Genomic DNA, 18,665 nt, shown 5'->3' with positions numbered 1-18,665 from the left:
GGTGCGCCAAGTTGGGTGGAATAGCGGACAAAAACACGTGCCTTTCCTTAAAGTTGCGGAGACGAAAGTTATTGGATCCAAGGTGGTACCACAATGGGAGGCAATAAAGTCTCCGTGGGTCCACGCGTCTCGGAAGCGCTACGGATGATGGAAAAACAAGTGAAGGCGGACCGTGAACTGGTTTTAGACTCCTGGTGGAAGGAACGGAAGCGCCGCCTCAGGGATGCGGTTGCTCACCTCGCGGAACACGCTGCTCAGGGGCGAAAATCTTATCAGGAAGCGGCATCAAGAGCCGGGTCTCAACTGAATTCTCCCCAGCCTGCTTCAAATTTACACGGTAATGTGCAATTTCCACGTGGCTCCGATGCTCCTACGTCAGGTGACGACGGTGCCGAAGCTGTAAGTGGGCGGAGATCATCTTTCCCCACCGTTGCAACGGGAACCACTGTTACCACCTCGTCTTCATCGTTGACATCGCCTTCACTACGCAGTTGTGGTAAGCGGAGGCTTTCCGGCGTGGAAACCACCACTTGTCGAGGCAACTGGGTGCCACCAAGGTTGGTATATAGTTGTGTCAATACAACATCACAATTGGGAGGAAGCTTTAATGACGTGGAAACAATGAAAATGAACCTCGCTGAGGAAATCCGGCGACTCTACGAGGATTTTCCACAGAAACATAATTCACAACCAGAACTAGTAGAGAAGCAGCAACGAAAGTGGCGTACTCTTAAAACACCCACTTTCCATGCCACCATTCAACCGCGAACAAAAGCAGTTGGGGAACAAAAGACAACCCCGACAAAAGCTGCGGTAGCGGTAGCAAAGTTTGTGCCCACGTCCCGCTCATGCGCACCGAATGTTGATCAACAATTTGAGGACCATATGACAACAGAGCAGGTGATACGTGAGCTCCGCCGCCTGTACGGCGTAAGCGACGACGAATCCTCTTTTATGTAAAACGCTATTTAAAACGCCTTTGTTTTCTATTTACAGCTCCATTTTTTTTTTTTTACTACTACTCTTTTTCACGTGTTCATGCCTATGTGGCTGTATTATTGTTGATGTCGCTGTCGTCGTCGTTGCTGCCGTATTCGTTGTTTATATTCCTTGCTTACGAGGTGCGCCACAGCTACATGACAAGGACCGGAACGGAAACGCTCAGTTCGATACGGCGCCGCTTAGAAAAATGGATTAATCGCGTATCATGCAGCTGAGTTTTTACTTCCATCCTTTTTGTTTCCTATTAAATTCTGAACCCCTCTTTTTTTAATTATCATAATCATCTTATCACATATTTTCCTTTTCCTTCCCATGTGTGCCTCTTTTGTGGCACCATATGAACTTACAACACATTTTGTCGCGAGTGCTGTTGCTGTTTTGTGTGTTTTTTTTTTGCTTCCATTTACCCCGTCTTGTTTGTTTGTTTAATTATATTACCTCCCTTCTTTCTTTTTCTGTATTCACATATTAGTTTGAATTCTTCATATGTTTCTTTTGTCTTGTTTGCTCTCTTTTGTTTTTTGCACAACCTTTTCTATCCCTTTAGCTAACCATATATAAAACAAAAACGCAGAAACACACCCGGAGTGCTGAGAGAAAGGGAGAGTCAAAGTAATGCGAGAAGGACTAATCTGTTCGTTTGCTTTTTTTTTCTTTTTACTTTCTGAAGAATCTAAAAAGGGGATTTTTTTTTTCTCGTCTTGTATGTGCCCAATTTTGGCCCCTCACGCTGTTGTTTTCCTTCAGTTTTTTTTATCAATCAATATAACCTTATACGTATTTGTGCATATATATATATATATATATATACCTGTGTATTTATTCATATATGTTTGCGTCCTGCGCCCGCTCTCCTCCTCTCATTCTGCACTGGCAGCGTCCCAGTGATTTGTAGCTCCTCTACACATTATTATTATTATTATTAATATTATTGATATTACTATTATTACTATTATTATTGATGATATTACTGATATTGCTGATGTTGTTATTACTGCGTTACCTCGTGTGGCGCAATCGCTGAGATGACGATGAGGGAGAAGAAAGATAAAGCGAATGAAATGTAGGGAGGCGAGATGATGAGTGAAGGGGACATATATAAGTGTGGCTGCTGTTCTGTTGACTGCGTTTTTTTTTTTTGAGTCTGTTCATCTTGTTTCGTCTTTGGATCTTGTCGCTTCTCTGAGCACTTTTGTGTCCTTTTTTTCTTTAAATTTTTCTTTTGTTGCAGTTTCTCTTCATCCATATTTTCTTTTTCCCTCCCCTGTAGTTCAAACTTATGCGTTGCGGGAATGAAGAGAAATGGTTACACGAAACAAGTTGATTTATTGGTTCATTGCTCCACTTACTTACTCATTTGGCTACGAATATATAAAGAAATATACAGATATATGGATAAGGGTTTTTTTTGAATGAAGAAAACGAAAAGTAGCAGAGGAAAAAAAAAAAGTGCCAATGGAAGTAAAAGAGAAAAGAGAAATATCAAAATGGTGCGGCGAGAGTGATATATAAATATATTTAACTGTTATCTCTATCTGTTCCAATGCCCCATTGTTATTTTTCTCATCTGCTCCTTTACCTTCAGGGTATTTTGATTATTTGATGCTGTTGTTGTAGTTGTTTTTTTTGTTGCATGTTTACCGTAGAGTCGGTTGTATGGGTGGGTTGTTTACTATTTCACTTTGTCTTTATGTATGTTGTTTGTGTCACTTCTTTAAGGCACAAATTCAAAATTTCTGCATCACTTCAACTTTCTTGTTCCTCATTTGCATCTTCTGTGCTTTGAAGCGAAAGCGGAAAGGGAAAGTGTAGGCTCTCTTATTAAAAGAAATTGTAGGCGCGATAAGCGAAGGGAAGTAAGAAGAAAGGGAAAAGGTCGTGCAAAACACGAGCGGAAGGGACAAGCCGTCATCGATTTTACTATTATTTTTTTTTCTTGGTTTTCTTTTACCTTCTCCATTTTCTATCCAAACATTTGCTGGAGCAGGTGTGGGTTTTTTTTTAAGAAAAAAAAATAATAATAATAAGAAAAAAATGAATGAAGATGATATTCTCTTTGCTCAACCACAGGTATCGTCCTCACGGAGTGGTGAAGGATATTTAATGGATGTGACAACCACTGCAATAACTTCAGAACCATCGAAGTCTGAGGCTAGCAAATGGCAAGGATCACCACTGGATAGTGTTTCTGCTGAAAGTAAGGCCGCTGACGTTAAGGGGGAAACTTCCGATCCAGTGCAACTGTGGGGTGACACTCAACAAAGTAAGAATGAAAATGGAGATTGGGATGATGGTGATGATTTTGGTGATTTTGTGGAAAGTGCACCTTGCGTTTCAGAGGCCTCCGCCCGTCCATCAGCGGCGGTTGGGGCCCATAGTGAAAAGGTGGACGAATGGGGAGAAACCGTCGAGGCAGCAACCGCGTCGAATGTGGCGGTTCAAGGTATTGAGAAAGAAGAACCGAAAAACGAAGCAACTTCCAAGAATGTTGGAATAACGGGCTCGGCGGTTGCTTGGGGACGGTGCGATACCGCTAGTGAAGGTATATCGCACAAAGACCCCCTTTCAATCACGTTCAATGGTACGTCAAGTGGTAATACCTTCGGTGCGCAAACCTTTACAAACAACAACACTTATGGGAGCGCCAACAATAACAGTCCTGGCGTTGACGATGATGAGTGGATGGATTTTCAAGAAAATGGTCCTACCACCGTGCAACCTAGTAAACCACTGTCTGCTACGTCAACTAGTGCTTCTTTCCCAATGGACTGTGGGTTGGCCGGATCACTTTCTCTTCTTAGTGGGGGAGGAAATTTTGAATTTGAGCAAGATTTTGATACAGCGTTGTTAGCGAAACAACTTTTCAGCTTTACGGGATGCACGGTGGACACTTCTGCAGGCGCAAACAGGAAGATGGATTACCACACGAACACATGGGCACTAGAGGGTCCAAGTAACCAGCGGGAAAGCTATTCAGCTGGTGATATTGTTACAGCGATGATGGAAGCATTCTTCTTCAGGCGGCGAAAAATTGACAAAAATGTTGCAGGCACCTTTCAGGGTGTGGGAACGTTGTTCGTTTCCCACATCAGTGAAATGGCAGCCCGTAAACTGCGTAACTCAACACAGTCTCTCCAAAATATGAATCTTGGGGCCACAATGGGAGGAAAAATGGAAGAAAGGTGGGATGTGATTGGGGACGTTGACCCCGTAACTGCGGTTCGTATTGCTGAGCTTCACACCATTCGGTTCTTTAGCAACACAGATTCCTTTCTGCTACAGCCAATGGAAGCACAAACGTGGCAGGTGGCGAAAGGGCCGATACCCATCTGTGATGTCATTGCGAAAGTGAAGGCACTAAACGCCGAACGACAGAAGCAACAGCAGTACCAGTCTGTGACTGATGTAACAGCGGACCTGTGGACTGTGCATCCGCTTTTACCCACGCCACATATTGGTGGCAGTGTCTCACCTGCACCGTCTTTGCAGCTTCCGTTCTGACAGGTTTATTTGGCGTTTCAGGATATTGGGTAGGCGGGCATGTGTTTGCACGTGTATTTTTCCAATTTGCTTTGTGACATATTTGCTTCCCTCCGATAAACGGACACACACACACACACACACAGACTTTTTTCTCACTTTTTTTTTGTTTTCATTGTTCCGAGAGACTCACCCTTATGATTTGTTACTAAATTGCTTGTACCTAACTGCCAGTGCAGCCGTTTTTGGTGGAGGGGGAGAGCTTTGCGCTTTTTTTGTTGGATGACTTTTGTGTTTGGTTCGCTTCGTTCTGTTAAATTTAGGGGCATTCAGCCCGGTAATTTTGTCGCTGAAGGTGTTCCGGTTATAAATAAATATAATATATATCCGCTTACTTCAACGGTGGCTGCTGTTCGATTTTTATTATCATGGGTTTGCATACGTATAGATATATATGTGACTGTATGGATATGCGTGGGTACTTGCGTTTATATTTACGTCCAATGGTGCGTTTATGTCAGGCTGTGAAGGTGTGGAAGGGGTGTAAAAGGGAAAGAGATGGGGGATGTGTAGGTCCCGAAGAATAACAAAGGGAGCTCGACGAATGCCTTCAAACATGGCAGACGCACCGGGAAGGCATTGACGAGTTTATTTAATTTTTTGACTTGCGTCACCAGGTACGGTCTGCAACTGTCTCTCTCTCCTCCCCTCTTACGTTCGTTTTTTTATCTGTTAAATGGTGCTGTTAAAGAAGTGCCAACAACAACGAAGGAAGTGAACAAGAAACGTGATTTTGTTTTTAAAGATTTATACAAACTTAAATATAACCGATTATACTCAACAAAATACGGTAAAGGAGAAAGAATTTATAATAAAAGGAAGTAACAGTAACAGTGCTCAAGAAATCTGCAATGTCCAGGCCCTTTAAGGACTTAGCACCCGTTCCATTGGACCCCGTCTTTGGTCTAGCGAGGGCTGCAAAGGCCGCCCCAGAACCGAAGGCGGATCTCGTTATTGGTGCCTACCGCGACCAAAACGGGTTGCCGTATCCATTAAAAGTAGTGCGGAAGGCTGAGCGGCGCATTGTGGACATGGGCCTTGATAAAGAGTACCCACCCATGACTGGTCTTCTTAACTTTGTTGAAGAAGCTGTAAAACTCGCCTACGGCAATACGGTGCCATTGGAGCGTATCGCCGCCTCGCAGGGTCTCAGCGGCACCGGCTCGCTTAGCCTTGGAGCCACGCTCCTCAGGCAGGTTGTACCTGAAGATACCCCTGTGTATGTTTCAAATCCCACATGGTCAAACCACGTATCAATATTCGGAATTGTGGGCCACAAAAATATCCGTGAATACCGTTACTACAGTCCCAGCACCCATGAGCTGGACTTCGTTGGCCTCATTGAAGATCTGAACGTGGCCCCTCAGGGGAGTATTATTGTGCTGCACGCATGTGCCCATAACCCCACTGGTGTGGATCCAAGCAAAGATCAGTGGGCAACCATCGCCGATGTATTTGTTGAACGTAAATTGATTCCCTTCTTTGACTCCGCCTACCAGGGTTTTGCATCCGGCAGTCTCGACGAGGACGCCTACGCCATCCGCCACTTTGCAAAGAGAGGGATGGAAATGTTACTTGCACAGTCCTTTTCCAAGAACATGGGTTTGTATGCCGAACGTGTTGGTGTGATTTCTGCTGTCGTTTCGGATGCTTCAAGGAAGGAGGCCGTGCGGAGCCGCCTTGAGGTGATCGCCCGTTCCTATTACTCAACCCCACCTGTACATGGCGCTCGCATCGCTCACCTCGTGATGAGTGACAAAGAACTCCGCGCAGAATGGGAGCAGGAACTCAAGGAGATGGTGAACCGCGTTCGAAGCATGCGTCAAGGTGTTTATGAAGGGCTGATGAAACTCGGTACTCCCGGCACTTGGGAGCACATCATCAACCAGAAGGGTATGTTCTCTTATATGGGACTTTCAAGGCCTCAGTGCGAAAGGTTGTGCGAGAAGCGCGTTTTTGTGCTGCCTGTCGGCCGCGCCAACCTCGCAGCGTTAACGCCCTCAACAATGGATTTTCTGGTCAAGTCGATTGACGATGTTGTCCGACACGTCCGTAACAAGTAGAGGGGTGTGTCAAGTCGGATGGGTGATTGGGTTATGCCACTACTGTGGTTTTTATTATACTGTGTTTGTGTACATCGGTCCTTTTCCGGGTAATCAAATAGACCGTGCCTCAGTGCGTAAGCATCGCTCCATGGCAAAATGTATGGCATGGGGGGATCATATACGGTTAGGGTTTGTAATCAATTCAAGGTATGTAGTTGTTGTCTATCATTTCCTTTTTGATTCGCATGTTCCTTCTGTTCTGCTAAACAGTTGATGGAAGATATGGTGCATGCGTAAACTCACGGGAAATAAACAAAGCGGGGTGGGAAGGGGGTAAACTTCAAAAAAAAAAGGGGGGGTGGCCAAGGGGAAACCTTTTCTATTTTGTGGCATTGCTGGTGTTGCCGCTGTTTTGGTTTCTTTAAACTAAACCTTCCTTTGCTTTCTTACTTAGTTATATGGGAGGAGGTGGTGTAAGGAAGAAACCAGATCTCTCTTGTCCTCTCCTCTTCCCTTTTTTGCTTTTATTACTCCCTATTCATTTTTTTATATTTTATCTTTTATCTTTTTTTTTTTCGGCATGCAGTTAATGTCTTGCAGTATTTTTGTGTATTGACGGCCGAAGGCAAAGGCAGGCGGTGAGGAAGGTAAAGAAGACAAACAAAAGCAGTGGAGTAAATAACAATATGTATAATATATTCCCTTGTTTCTTTCACCTTTTGTGTGCAGTTCCTTTTCGTTATGATTAGGCACCTTCACATCGCATTTTTTTATTTTGTGCGAATATTCCCTCTGTTTCGTATGCGCAAATTTTTATATATGAAAATATTGTTGTTTTGTTTTGTTTTGTTTTGTAACGGTACCTCCCTTCTCGTCGGTTCGGTTGCTGGGCAGCACTAACAGCGGCGTGTCAAAGACACCCCGCGAGCTAAAGGAAAAAAGAAAATAAACAAGTAATGAAGAGGGTCAAAAATCAAAATCAAAATCAAAGTATAATAATAACAATAATAATAATGTTAAACTTTGTAAGATATGTGGTGTAGCAAAGTGGGAATAAATGATAAAACACTAAAAAGAACAACGACAATAACAACAATAAAAGAAAAAGTAACAAACACGTTGAAAACGAGTTGCACGGCCTTTATGTATCTCGGGATCCATGTGAACTCTTTTGAAGTAATACAAAAGTGAGAAGAGCAATAAATGGTGAGAATGGGGGAGGATACTTTGAAAAATAGAATTAAAAAGGAGTATTTCTCCACCACTATTGTTGATGATTCTAAGAAGCGATTTACTTCTATTGCTTGTATACCTTTGTTTTCCTTTTTTTTCTAGAGGAGGAAGGGTGGGAAGGGATTCTGGAAATGACATCAAAAAAAGGAGAAAGGGGATCCACAAGATGAATGTCTTTGTCGTTTCCTTTTCATAATTATTTTGTAACAACCAGTTGAGTCGTCGACGAACTGGTGAAACAGATACACACTGGAAACAAAAGGGAGGTATACAAAGTTGCATGTTGTATCAGTGGAACCCCGTGGATGTACGACTGTTGTGTTTTATATGGGTTGGGAAGAATGGGGGTGGGGTGGGGGCAGGGGGACTAAAAACAGGGCGAGGGGAGACGGCATTTTTTGAATAAACGAAGTTTTATTGAAGGGAAATCGGATTGGCACTTTGGGGTAAAGGGGCGGGAGGGGGTTGAAAGGGAAACGGTATTTTTGAATAGCTGACAAGATTGAAATGCATCAGGTAAATGAAGTAGATGAAAAATCAGCAGAATGAAAATCTTTTCCTTCTCATTTCAAACATACGCATATGTATTCTATTCGAAATGAGGAAGGCCTGAGGAAAGGTAGGAAATATGAGGGTAGGATATACCTCGTAGCATGTTCTGTATTTTTCGTGTCATTCGGTGATTTTTTGTGCTGATGGACCCAGCACGAAGGCACTTTCCGCTGCCAGCATGGTTGAGCCAATGCATCACTACGCAACATTATTTCTGCCATCACCACTTCCGTAGGTCCTTCCTAATCATTCTTATCATGCTAAGACACATAAATAAATATATGTGTGCGTGCATGTATATCTGTATCTGGAGTGTCGACCATTGGATGAATGAAAAAGGGTTTAGTGCGTTAAGTACTTTAGCTACAGCCCCCTGCGTGCGTATTGGTAAGATGGATTTGGCGATGATTTGCCATATTTGTCTCCTTTCATCAAACTGATTTGGTGATAGCAAGCAATGCCGGAGTGGGAAACTGTAACAGAGAAAAGATAGCAAAAACAGCCGGCAAATGTGTAGCAAAGGGGGTAACGGTTACTCTTCCAACACGAACGAGCTGTGTGGGCGTTTTGCTCTGGTACTTTAAGCCACAGACTTTGTTAATGCTGTGTGATGGGGGGAGCGAGTAACCTCTCGACTACTATGCATCATTTCAATCACGCAATTGTGGTCCCATTTTTACCCGTTCCGCTGAGATCTTCATAACATAAAGATCCTCATATTGTATTTGGTGGATTCCATACTGTAATTTTCTGCGCATTTTTATCCGTTATTTTTTTTTTTTGTGTCGTCCTTCGTTGGACGTTGTTGGCGGCGTAAGCCAGTGATGTGCATCCTCTTTTTTTGTCGTTCTCTGTTGACTCAACATGATAGAATCCAGTATTCGGTGGGGATTATCAAATTAAGTGTCATTACAAACCAGCAGCTGAGCGAGGGGCTTCATAAGGAACTAGGAAAGAGTCAAAATAAACTTTAAAGGAAGGGAAAGGCTAAAGATCCGATTTCAAGGAAAAAAAAGTGGAGTTCCTCGACATAATGCTCTCAACGAAGCAACTTCTCCTTCGAGCCACATCTGCATTAGTGGCGGGAAGCTCTGGAGTTGCGCGAGACAGCCCTTCGCTTGTCGGCGACCCTTGCGACTCGGTTTCACCAATGCGGGTCGTATGGGGGCGCTTCTTCAAATCCCTAGCGCCACCCGCTCCCTCGGTTGTTTCATGTCAAAAGCGTTTTACGTCCCATGGCGCCGATGGTATTTCCTCGGCTTCGATTGTTGTCACTGACCCGGAGGCGGCAGCAAAGAAGCGTGACCGCATGGCGCGCGAGTTGCTCTCAAGTAATAGTGGTCTTTGTCAAGAAGATGAACCCACTATCATTAACTTAAAGGGGTTGGAGCACACGATTCCGTACAGGCTCGCCGTGGTTCTTTGTAACTCGCGCTCTACAGGTGAATTCGAAGCAAAGGCAGCTGAGATTTTGCGAAAGGCATTTCACATGGTGGACTACTCCCTCAATTGTTTCAATCCTGAAAGCGAGTTGTCGCGTGTCAACTCTCTGCCGGTGGGTGAGAAGCATCAAATGTCGGAGGATCTCCGGCACGTGATGGAGTGCACCATCAGTGTACATCACTCCAGCGGAATGGGCTTCGACCCGGCGGCAGGTCCAATTATCAGCCGACTTCGGGGGGCAATGAGGGACCACAACGACATGTCCGACATTTCCGTAACGGAAGCCGAGGTAGAGCTCTTCTCCTTAGCGCAAAGTTTTGACGTGGACCTCGAGGAGGGAACAATAGCTCGCAAGCACTCTGAAGCGAGGCTTGATCTTGGTGGTGTGAACAAAGGCTACACAGTTGATTATGTAGTGGATCATCTTCGTGCGGCCGGTATGCCAAACGTGCTCTTTGAGTGGGGCGGGGATATTCGAGCGTCGGGGAGGAACATCAAAGGAAACCTATGGGCAGTTGCTATCAAACGACCGCCATCTGTGGAGGAGGTGATTCGGCGCGCCAAAGGGAAAATGTTAAAAATGGGGGAGGAGGAGCAGGAAGAGAAGGACGATGATTCTCCATCCCTGCTTCATGTGGTGGAGCTTGATGATGAAGCCCTTTGCACCAGTGGTGACTACGAAAACGTTTTGTATCATCCAAAGCATGGAGTGGCGGGGAGCATTTTTGACTGGCAGCGAAGGGGGCTACTATCTCCTGAGGAAGGGGCACTCGCTCAAGTGTCTGTGAAATGTTATAGCGCAATGTACGCTGATGCTCTGGCAACAGTGTGCCTTGTGAAGCGTGATGCTGTGAGGATTCGCTACTTATTAGAGGGCTGGCGTTACGTTCGAAGTCGTGTGACGAATTACTTTGCCTATACCCGTCAGGGCGAGCGGTTAGCACATATGCACGAGATAGCGCAAGAAACACGGGAGCTACGTGAAATACGGATTGCCGGGAGTTTGCCCTCCAGAATTGTTATTGTGGGTGGAGGTCTAGCGGGCCTTTCAGCGGCCATCGAAGCCGCAAGTTGTGGTGCACAAGTCATACTCATGGAAAAGGAAGGAAGAATCGGGGGGAACAGCGCAAAGGCTACATCAGGTATTAATGGGTGGGGGACGCGTACGCAGGCAAAGTCAGATATTCTCGACGGTGGAAAGTATTTTGAGCGTGACACTTTTCTCTCTGGCGTTGGCGGTACTACCGATCCTGCCCTCGTCAAAGTGCTCTCAGTTAAGAGTGGGGACGCAATTGGTTGGCTTACTTCTCTTGGTGTGCCACTCAGTGTCCTCTCGCAACTTGGTGGCCACAGTTTCAAGCGAACCCACCGTGCCCCGGACAAAACGGACGGGACACCCCTACCAATTGGTCATACGATCATGAGAACCCTCGAGGATCACATCCGTAACAACCTCTCTGAGCGAGTAACGATTATGACACATGTGTCCGTGACCGAGTTATTGCACGAAACCGATACAACACCTGATGGCGCCTCCGAAGTGCGTGTTACGGGTGTAAGATACAGGGACCTCTCCGATGTGGATGGCCAGCCATCAAAATTGCTTGCGGATGCCGTCGTTCTTGCAACTGGTGGTTTCTCCAATGACCGTGAAGAAAATTCACTGCTCTGCAAGTATGCGCCTCACCTGGCCAGTTTTCCAACGACAAATGGCCCCTGGGCGACCGGTGACGGGGTTAAACTCGCAACATCGGTTGGTGCAAAGCTTGTGGATATGGATAAGGTTCAGCTACACCCCACAGGGCTTATCGATCCAAAGGATCCCGCGAACACAACGAAGATTCTCGGCCCGGAGGCACTCCGAGGTTCGGGTGGGATATTACTCAACAAGCAAGGAAAGCGCTTCGTGAATGAACTTGACCTCCGCTCTGTTGTATCCAAGGCAATTAATACGCAGGGTAATGAATACCCTGGATCCGGTGGATGTTACTTTGCGTACTGCGTGCTCAACGAAGATGCAACAAACCTCTTCGGTGGCGGTGCACTGGGGTTCTACGGAAAGAAGCTTGGTTTGTTCCAGCGTGCTGAGACTGTGGAAGAGTTGGCCAAACTGATTGGCTGTGACGAAGGTGAATTACGGGATACGCTTGAAAAGTATGAAACTTGCAGCAAGGCCAAAGTTGCGTGCCCTGTGACGGGGAAGGTAGTATTCCCTTGTGTGGTGGGTACAAGGGGGCCGTACAATGTTGCTTTTGTCACGCCTTCCATTCATTACACAATGGGTGGCTGCCTCATTTCACCGGCTGCTGAAGTTCTTCAGGAGTACAAAGGTTTAAATATTCTGGAAAACCATAGACCGATTCGATGCTTGTTTGGTGCCGGTGAAGTGACGGGTGGTGTGCACGGTGGTAACCGCCTTGGTGGTAATTCGCTCTTGGAATGTGTGGTATTCGGGAAAATTGCGGGTGACCGTGCCGCAACAATACTTCAAAAACGTGAGATAGCCCTCTCCAAGACGAGTTGGACTTCCGTTGTTGTACGTGAGTCCCGCTCCGGCGAACAGTTCGGGACCGGCTCTCGTGTTCTTCGTTTTAACCTACCTGGGGCGCTGCAGCGCACAGGTCTCAATCTGGGCGAATTTGTGGCCATCCGTGGCGAGTGGGACGGCCAACAACTTGTTGGTTACTTCAGTCCAATTACACTACCAGAGGACCTTGGCACTATCTCCCTTCTGGTTCGTGCCGACAAGGGCACATTGAAGGAATGGATCTGCGCCTTGCGACCGGGCGACTCCGTCGAAATCAAAGCATGTGGAGGTCTTCGTATTGATCAAGACCCGGTAAAGAAGTGTCTGCTGTTTCGTAACCGGCCTATTACGCGGTTTGCTCTTGTCGCGGCAGGGACTGGTGTCGCGCCCATGTTGCAGGTTATTCGTGCGGCACTCAAGAAGCCTTACGTGGACACGTTGGAAAGCATCCGTCTTATATACGCCGCAGAAGAGTACGACACATTGACGTATCGCTCAATTTTGCAGCGGTTTGCGGAAGAGTTCCCCGACAAGTTCGTCTGCAACTTCGTTCTTAACAACCCACCCGAAGGGTGGACAGGTGGAGTGGGGTTTGTCAACAAAAAATCCCTGCAGAAGGTGCTGCAACCGCCATCGAGTGAGCCGCTGATTGTTGTGTGTGGACCGCCCGTGATGCAGCGCGACGTGAAGAATGAGTTACTGAGCATGGGTTATGACAAAGAGCTCGTTCATACGGTTGACGGCGAGTCGGGAACGCTGTGATGGCACCTTCCGATGTGTTCAGTGAACGTAGAATGGGCTAGAGAGTGCGATCCGGCTGATTAACCCGTAGGCTACACCGCCGTTACAAAAACAACGGGATACCACAAAAGAAAGGGGAGTGTAACGTGTTCCCGCTCCGTTGTAAATGAGTGGTGCATACGTGTCGAGGGTGAACGAGGACAGCGCGAACCGTGTTGAGTTTCCATGGGTATGGCACAGTGGCATTGAAACAGACAAGTGGTTTATGTTCGGCCCAGTTGTCCACACTTCTACTGGTCCACTTCCCTCTCTGCTTCTCCTCCTCACCACTGGCGGCTCGCCGGGATTTTCACTTCTTGAGAACAGTCCGTGGAGGAGGTGGTGTGAGCGTGGGCAGCAGATGTTTGCAGTTGGTGGACGCACACACACAAACACACACATATATATATACATATGTAATCAGTGGTATTTTGTAATTTAGTTAGAAAAGGGGAAAGGAGAGAAATATTAAAAAAAAAACACAGCGTAACGAAAATAAACCACCATTCAACCACACTGAAGAACGTGTGCGCGCGCATGTCCGAGTGTACAAACAGGGTGTTGCTTTTTCCACTCTCTGTTTTGGGTCCCCGTTTAATATTGAAGGACAAAAAAGACCTATGTGGTGACGGGAACGTGCGAGCATGCACATTGATACACTTATTGTGAGTTCCTTGTAAATATCTTGTGGATTTCGAAGTACCTCCGAACTAGAAATGGGAGGTGGTGATAATAGGCAGCGACTATTGTAAGAACAGGGATGTTACGTAATAATTAACTAAATAATTTTTTTTGTTCCTTTTTTTTTTCTTATTATTGTTATTCGTGCTGCTAAAAAGGCAGTGCCGTGGTCAAGCGTGTGACATATCATCGTGCACAGGTCTATTTTTTTTTTTTTTTGCGACTGTGACGTAAAGGAAATGAGCATGTTTGTGTAGAGGGAAGCAAAGCGGGAAGAAAAGAAAAAAATTTCTGCAGCAGCTTCCTTTTTTTTGGGGGGGGGGTTTGTTTTGTCACTGCCGCCGCCCAACTTCGTTTGATGCTTGGATATATATATTTTTTCCAATTAAAGGTTTGTGTGATCTTCCATTGGTTTCTGGCGCAAGCACCGTTGGTTGTTTTGCCCTAATATGCACACACGGTATGCGGCATAAATTGATTTAAAGGAGTAAAATGTGTGTAATTATCTGAATGTTGAAGAGAAATGCAAATAATCATTAAATCAATTGCATAAAGTGGATCGTACGAAAACACTGATGGTATCGTGTGGGCAAAGTCATGAAGCGGTGGCGGCCTTTGTTGACAAGGGAAACACCAAAAGAAAAAAAAAACATCGACACGTGCCTTCGTATCGAAAAAAAACCTTGTGAATGTTCTGATCAAGCTTTAGCACACAATTTTATCAGCGTTGCAAGACTCCGCAAGTGTGTGCATATTTCCCCTTGTGGTTTTGACTTTTCTATTCCCCCTCATATCCAGCTGTTGTTGCTGTTGTTTGTACGAATAATTGGTTTTACACATTCCTACTCTCCTGCAGTTGTGTCATCTTTTTTTTTTTAACCTCAGCAGTAGCAGACACCACGCGAAAGCCACTTAAAGTGTATTAGGAAAGACGAATACACAGCAAGAAAAAAGAGCGAAGCAACGGGAAAGTATTTTAGAGGAAGTGGCGTTTCTGAGAAAACCCTGTAGGTTCACATTGAGTAAATAGGGAAAAGAGCGGAAAGGGGTGAGAAAAAAGCCAAGTTGGAAGTAATGGAGGGCTTTCGATATTTTACACAGCGCGTTCCGCAATGCTTATGGAACCCCGTGGCAATGAAACACGCTTTCATCATTGCACTTGTGGTGGCACCGTTGTGGGCGTTTTTGCTTAAGCCGCTCTTGGAGAAATACCACCAGCAGAGTGAACCCCTTCACCTCTTCCTTTGGGCACTGCTGCGAGGTGTTGTGATGCAGTTCCCCGTACTCACTTCAGTAAAATTACGGGCGCAAGCAGAACCAAAACCAAGCAGGGGTCGGGAAAGGCCCAGTGGACACACTCCAGAATTAGAATCAGCTAAACGTTATGCCACAGGTGGTAAACCCATTACAGCAAAGGCACTTGATGACTTATTCCGCTCACCCGATTTCGAGGTTTGGTACGGTCAACACCGCCAATCTCTACTCGAAAAGGTTCGTATTCGCTGCTCACAGCAGTTGTGGGCGTCAATCGCCACGCTTGCTGTTTTAGTGTTTGGTGCCTTTGCTCTTCCGCTTTTTAGCTTCTCCAATGAGGAAAAGACGCTTTACGCCGTTCTTCGGCCATTTCTTACTGTCCCTACCTTCAAGGTCAGTATATTCACCAGTGGTAAGGACAAGAAAGAAATCATGTATTCAGTTATTGCGCAACTTACTGCCTTGGGCCACGCTGTTGTGGTGCTTGTAGCGGCCTTCGCGCTTTTCACTACATCTTTCATGCCTGTTGGCTTGAAGCAAACAGCAGCAGCAGCACTTGTTGCTTTTCTCGCTCTTGTTGCAGAGGCCACACGTGTTGAACAAATGGCTGTAGGTGCGGGATTTGTGCTTCTCTTTGCCCCAGTGGCGTGGCGTATCGCCTCTGTATTTGTGTGATTATCTTCAACTTGTTTATTTTTTTCCCCCGTGTATTTATTCTTATATTTACTTTTTTTTTCTTTTTAAATAATCCTTTCTGTGGCAACCTCCAGTTCCCATTCAACTCCCTTGACTTCTCACGCGCATATATGTAAAGGCCCACGTTCACGTACCAAAGTGAATTAGATGAAAAACGCCGTGATGAAACAGAGAGAAAGATGGGAACGAAAAAAAAGAAAACAGCAACATGAATGGAAGAGGAAGAGGAGGAAGGCCCACCGAGTTCATGGAGAGAAAAAAAGGGGGGGAGTATGGAAGAAGAAAGGAGCAAAAGAAAACAAAGACAAAAAAATGGTAAAGAGAACGAGCAAAAGAAAGAGATTATGACTCTCTCCAAGCGCACGTGTTGCGGTTGAGGTATATATATATATATATATATGTATATATATATATTGTATTAAAGAGAGACTGAGGCGTTGAATAGATAGAGAAGGGAACCGACTGTTACGCTAGAGTTTTAGTGGCCGGAAGAAAAAATAGAAAAAAAAAAGAAGTGAATAAAAGGACTCAGTGGTGCGTGTATGGAGAAGGAAAAAATGATATTAGTGGTTGAGTTGGTGTGGTGACTTCGCATCATTGGTTCTTTTCACATATATTGAGCATATTTCCTTCCGTCACATTTCACTTTGTTTCGTACCGTAGTTCCTTGGTGACTTTGTGTGTGCATGATGTGAAAAGGGCTCCGGCCGTTTGTGTTTTTGTGGTGGTGCCGGATGTTGGGGTGATGTTGTAAAAAAGTATTTTTACTCTGTTGGATTACGGTGAGCTGTTTGTTTGTCGCCTTACCGTACGGACCATGAGGAAAATTATGGGTGCTTCCTGTGCCCACCACTTTCCAAAAGGATATTTATGTACCTTTACTCACTCGTAACGGATTGCATTTATTTGGTGTTGTCTTTTTTCTGTGTGTGTGTGTGTGTGTGTGTGTGTGTGTGTTTGCAAATGTGGTAATACATCTTCCCTCATGGCGCTTGCGGGGGGGGGGGGAAGAAAATTACCAACCACCTCCGGAGGTGGCAAGTTGATATATTTACTGGCTGTAGTTTGCGTATCTTCATCATATCTAAAAGTTTATCCTACCATGAAGGAAGTTTTACATGAGCATCACTATAGGATCAAGTGAGGACGTATGGGCATATAATTGTATGCAAACCCACAACGGTTAACCGTTAACACGCCTTAGTAACAATCAACCTCCTGCCATATGCTCTGAAGGTGTTGTCGACATTTAGTTGTCACTGTTATTGTTTCGTTAAATATTAAACAGCGGGTGTGTACCACAAGCTCTCCTTTTCGGCACAAAAACCTGCTGCCAAAATTCACTTAAAGTTGTAGCATTCCGCTTGCATCTCGCGGGAAAGTGAGGATAACCAATATCCAATATGTAACGCAAATTTTTTTTTTTTTGAGGTTGGGTTTATGTTCTCGATATGAAAATAACGAAGAATATGACGATAGGCGCAAGTTATGGTGTTTGCTTTGGCACGGGAACCCACACATTAGGTGAGGAATATGTGGCGCGTATACGAACGGCACGCTATTGGATGAAGTAGCGCGGGGGAAAGTGCTGATATATGTGTGCATAGGCAGGGGATTGTCCGTCCTTGAAAATCACAAATTAGAAGTGTTGATCACGAATGTGTCTAACAAAAATGGCGGTGTCCCGTATATTTTTGCCTTATCACTCATTTGTATTAGTAATTCATCTCTTCATCACCCGCTTCGCCTCTTCGCTGTAAATATGATTTATTTATTTATTTTGCGGCTATTTCACAAAATTTTCAAAATTCTTTTTGATTCCAAAGCAAACGCTTGGTCAAATAAGGTGAGATGGCGGCACCGCGGACGTATCGGCAAGACGCGGGGAAACAACGTCACCACAAGGGCCGTCTTGGCCGCATTCTGGTACCACACGGTCGCATTTCAGGACTTTTATGGACTGTGAACCCCCGGCAGGAGTCGAAGGCGTTGCGGGAACTGCAGCTCTATTTGCAGCCACTCATAGCGGATTTGGAAAGGGAACATTATGGTAGCAGCGATGAGAAAAAACAAGTGGGTTCAACAACTGAAACAAATGTTTTGGAGAAACCAAGCCCCTCCACCTCGAGTCTTCTCACGGCGGAGCTCGCCGCTTACATACCAGGGCCCGCCATCGAAGATAAGGAGAGAAATAGTGACGACGATGGGGAACGGCCCCCTCGGAAACGATCGCGAACAGGAAGTTTCACAGGAAACAAATCAGAGCAGAGAAATTGCCGCTGGTTGGCCCCACTCGAGACGTGCTGCAAAGGTCACCTGATGGTGAGCATACCTTTCCCTCTACAGCGGGCTGGGATTGTTTCATGTGCGGAGGCGGAGGGAAACGGTGATAATCATTGCAGGACGAATCCGGTTGTGATTGAGCCACATAACGACGACGGCCCCAATGTTACTTCTGGAGCTGAGGCCCTCGTAGCGCACTCAGTTGTGCACAACCCACTGGTACGTACCGTTGTTGAACGTATTTTTGAGGATGTTGAGGAGAACCAACGCCCCGCGCTACGTCACTGTTTTCGTCTGATACCTTGCGAGTTAACATGCTGCCCCATCCTTCCCGAGATGCGTCTCGGGTTAGAGAAGCTTCGGATTGAACATTTCCCCGCATCCTCGGCATCGGATCAGCAACTCCACAAAGTTGGGTTTTCGTTTAGCGTGAAGAACAACACAAATGTAGACAGCAAGAAGGCTTACTTGCAGGCTGCATTGCAAACCACATTTCCCGCCAACCGTTTTGTTGTTATCCCTTCCGGTAGGGTTAAAAGTTGTGGGGGTGGCGTGGAGGCTATGTTTTGCGTGGTTGTGGTTCACTCCACATGTGTCATGGGCGTGCAAAGACGCTTCTCTGATCGTGG

The 18,665-nt window shown here is 45.6% G+C and overlaps 8 protein-coding genes across 8 annotated transcripts; 6 read left to right on the top strand and 2 right to left on the bottom strand.

The window, feature by feature from the left end:
* Positions 1-93: 93 nt before the first annotated feature.
* TbgDal_X4580 (hypothetical protein, conserved) lies at positions 94-960 on the top strand (the record flags this gene model as incomplete). The annotated part of the gene is made up of 1 exon (XM_011779335.1): positions 94-960. The coding sequence occupies one exon, from the start codon at positions 94-96 to the stop codon at positions 958-960; it is 867 nt and encodes a 288-aa protein (XP_011777637.1).
* A 2,076-nt stretch (positions 961-3,036) lies between these two features.
* Positions 3,037-4,503, top strand: TbgDal_X4570 (hypothetical protein, conserved; the record flags this gene model as incomplete). Its single annotated transcript, XM_011779334.1, has 1 exon — positions 3,037-4,503. One exon carries the CDS (start codon positions 3,037-3,039, stop codon positions 4,501-4,503), a length of 1,467 nt encoding a protein of 488 aa, XP_011777636.1.
* Positions 4,504-5,393: 890 nt separating this feature from the next.
* TbgDal_X4560 (aspartate aminotransferase, putative) lies at positions 5,394-6,605 on the top strand (the record flags this gene model as incomplete). Its single annotated transcript, XM_011779333.1, has 1 exon — positions 5,394-6,605. One exon carries the CDS (start codon positions 5,394-5,396, stop codon positions 6,603-6,605), a length of 1,212 nt encoding a protein of 403 aa, XP_011777635.1.
* A 1,050-nt stretch (positions 6,606-7,655) lies between these two features.
* Positions 7,656-8,102, bottom strand: TbgDal_X4550 (hypothetical protein, unlikely; the record flags this gene model as incomplete). Its single annotated transcript, XM_011779332.1, has 1 exon — positions 7,656-8,102. One exon carries the CDS (start codon positions 8,100-8,102, stop codon positions 7,656-7,658), a length of 447 nt encoding a protein of 148 aa, XP_011777634.1.
* Positions 8,103-9,405: 1,303 nt separating this feature from the next.
* TbgDal_X4540 (NADH-dependent fumarate reductase, putative) lies at positions 9,406-13,104 on the top strand (the record flags this gene model as incomplete). The annotated part of the gene is made up of 1 exon (XM_011779331.1): positions 9,406-13,104. One exon carries the CDS (start codon positions 9,406-9,408, stop codon positions 13,102-13,104), a length of 3,699 nt encoding a protein of 1,232 aa, XP_011777633.1.
* Positions 13,105-13,122: 18 nt separating this feature from the next.
* Positions 13,123-13,536, bottom strand: TbgDal_X4530 (hypothetical protein, unlikely; the record flags this gene model as incomplete). Its single annotated transcript, XM_011779330.1, has 1 exon — positions 13,123-13,536. The coding sequence occupies one exon, from the start codon at positions 13,534-13,536 to the stop codon at positions 13,123-13,125; it is 414 nt and encodes a 137-aa protein (XP_011777632.1).
* A 1,341-nt stretch (positions 13,537-14,877) lies between these two features.
* On the top strand, positions 14,878-15,732 carry TbgDal_X4520 (hypothetical protein, conserved; the record flags this gene model as incomplete). Its single annotated transcript, XM_011779329.1, has 1 exon — positions 14,878-15,732. One exon carries the CDS (start codon positions 14,878-14,880, stop codon positions 15,730-15,732), a length of 855 nt encoding a protein of 284 aa, XP_011777631.1.
* Positions 15,733-17,604: 1,872 nt separating this feature from the next.
* Positions 17,605-18,663, top strand: TbgDal_X4510 (hypothetical protein, conserved, (fragment); the record flags this gene model as incomplete). Its single annotated transcript, XM_011779328.1, has 1 exon — positions 17,605-18,663. A coding segment is annotated over one exon (1,059 nt), but the record flags the coding sequence as incomplete, so codon positions are not given.
* Between the last annotated feature and the right edge of the window lie 2 nt (positions 18,664-18,665).

This window comes from Trypanosoma brucei, chromosome 10 (assembly GCF_000210295.1).
Source record: "Trypanosoma brucei gambiense DAL972 chromosome 10, complete sequence".
Classification (NCBI taxonomy): Eukaryota; Euglenozoa; class Kinetoplastea; order Trypanosomatida; family Trypanosomatidae; genus Trypanosoma; species Trypanosoma brucei.
Note: the sequence above shows the minus strand (reverse complement) of the source record. Positions and strands in the feature narration are given on the sequence as shown.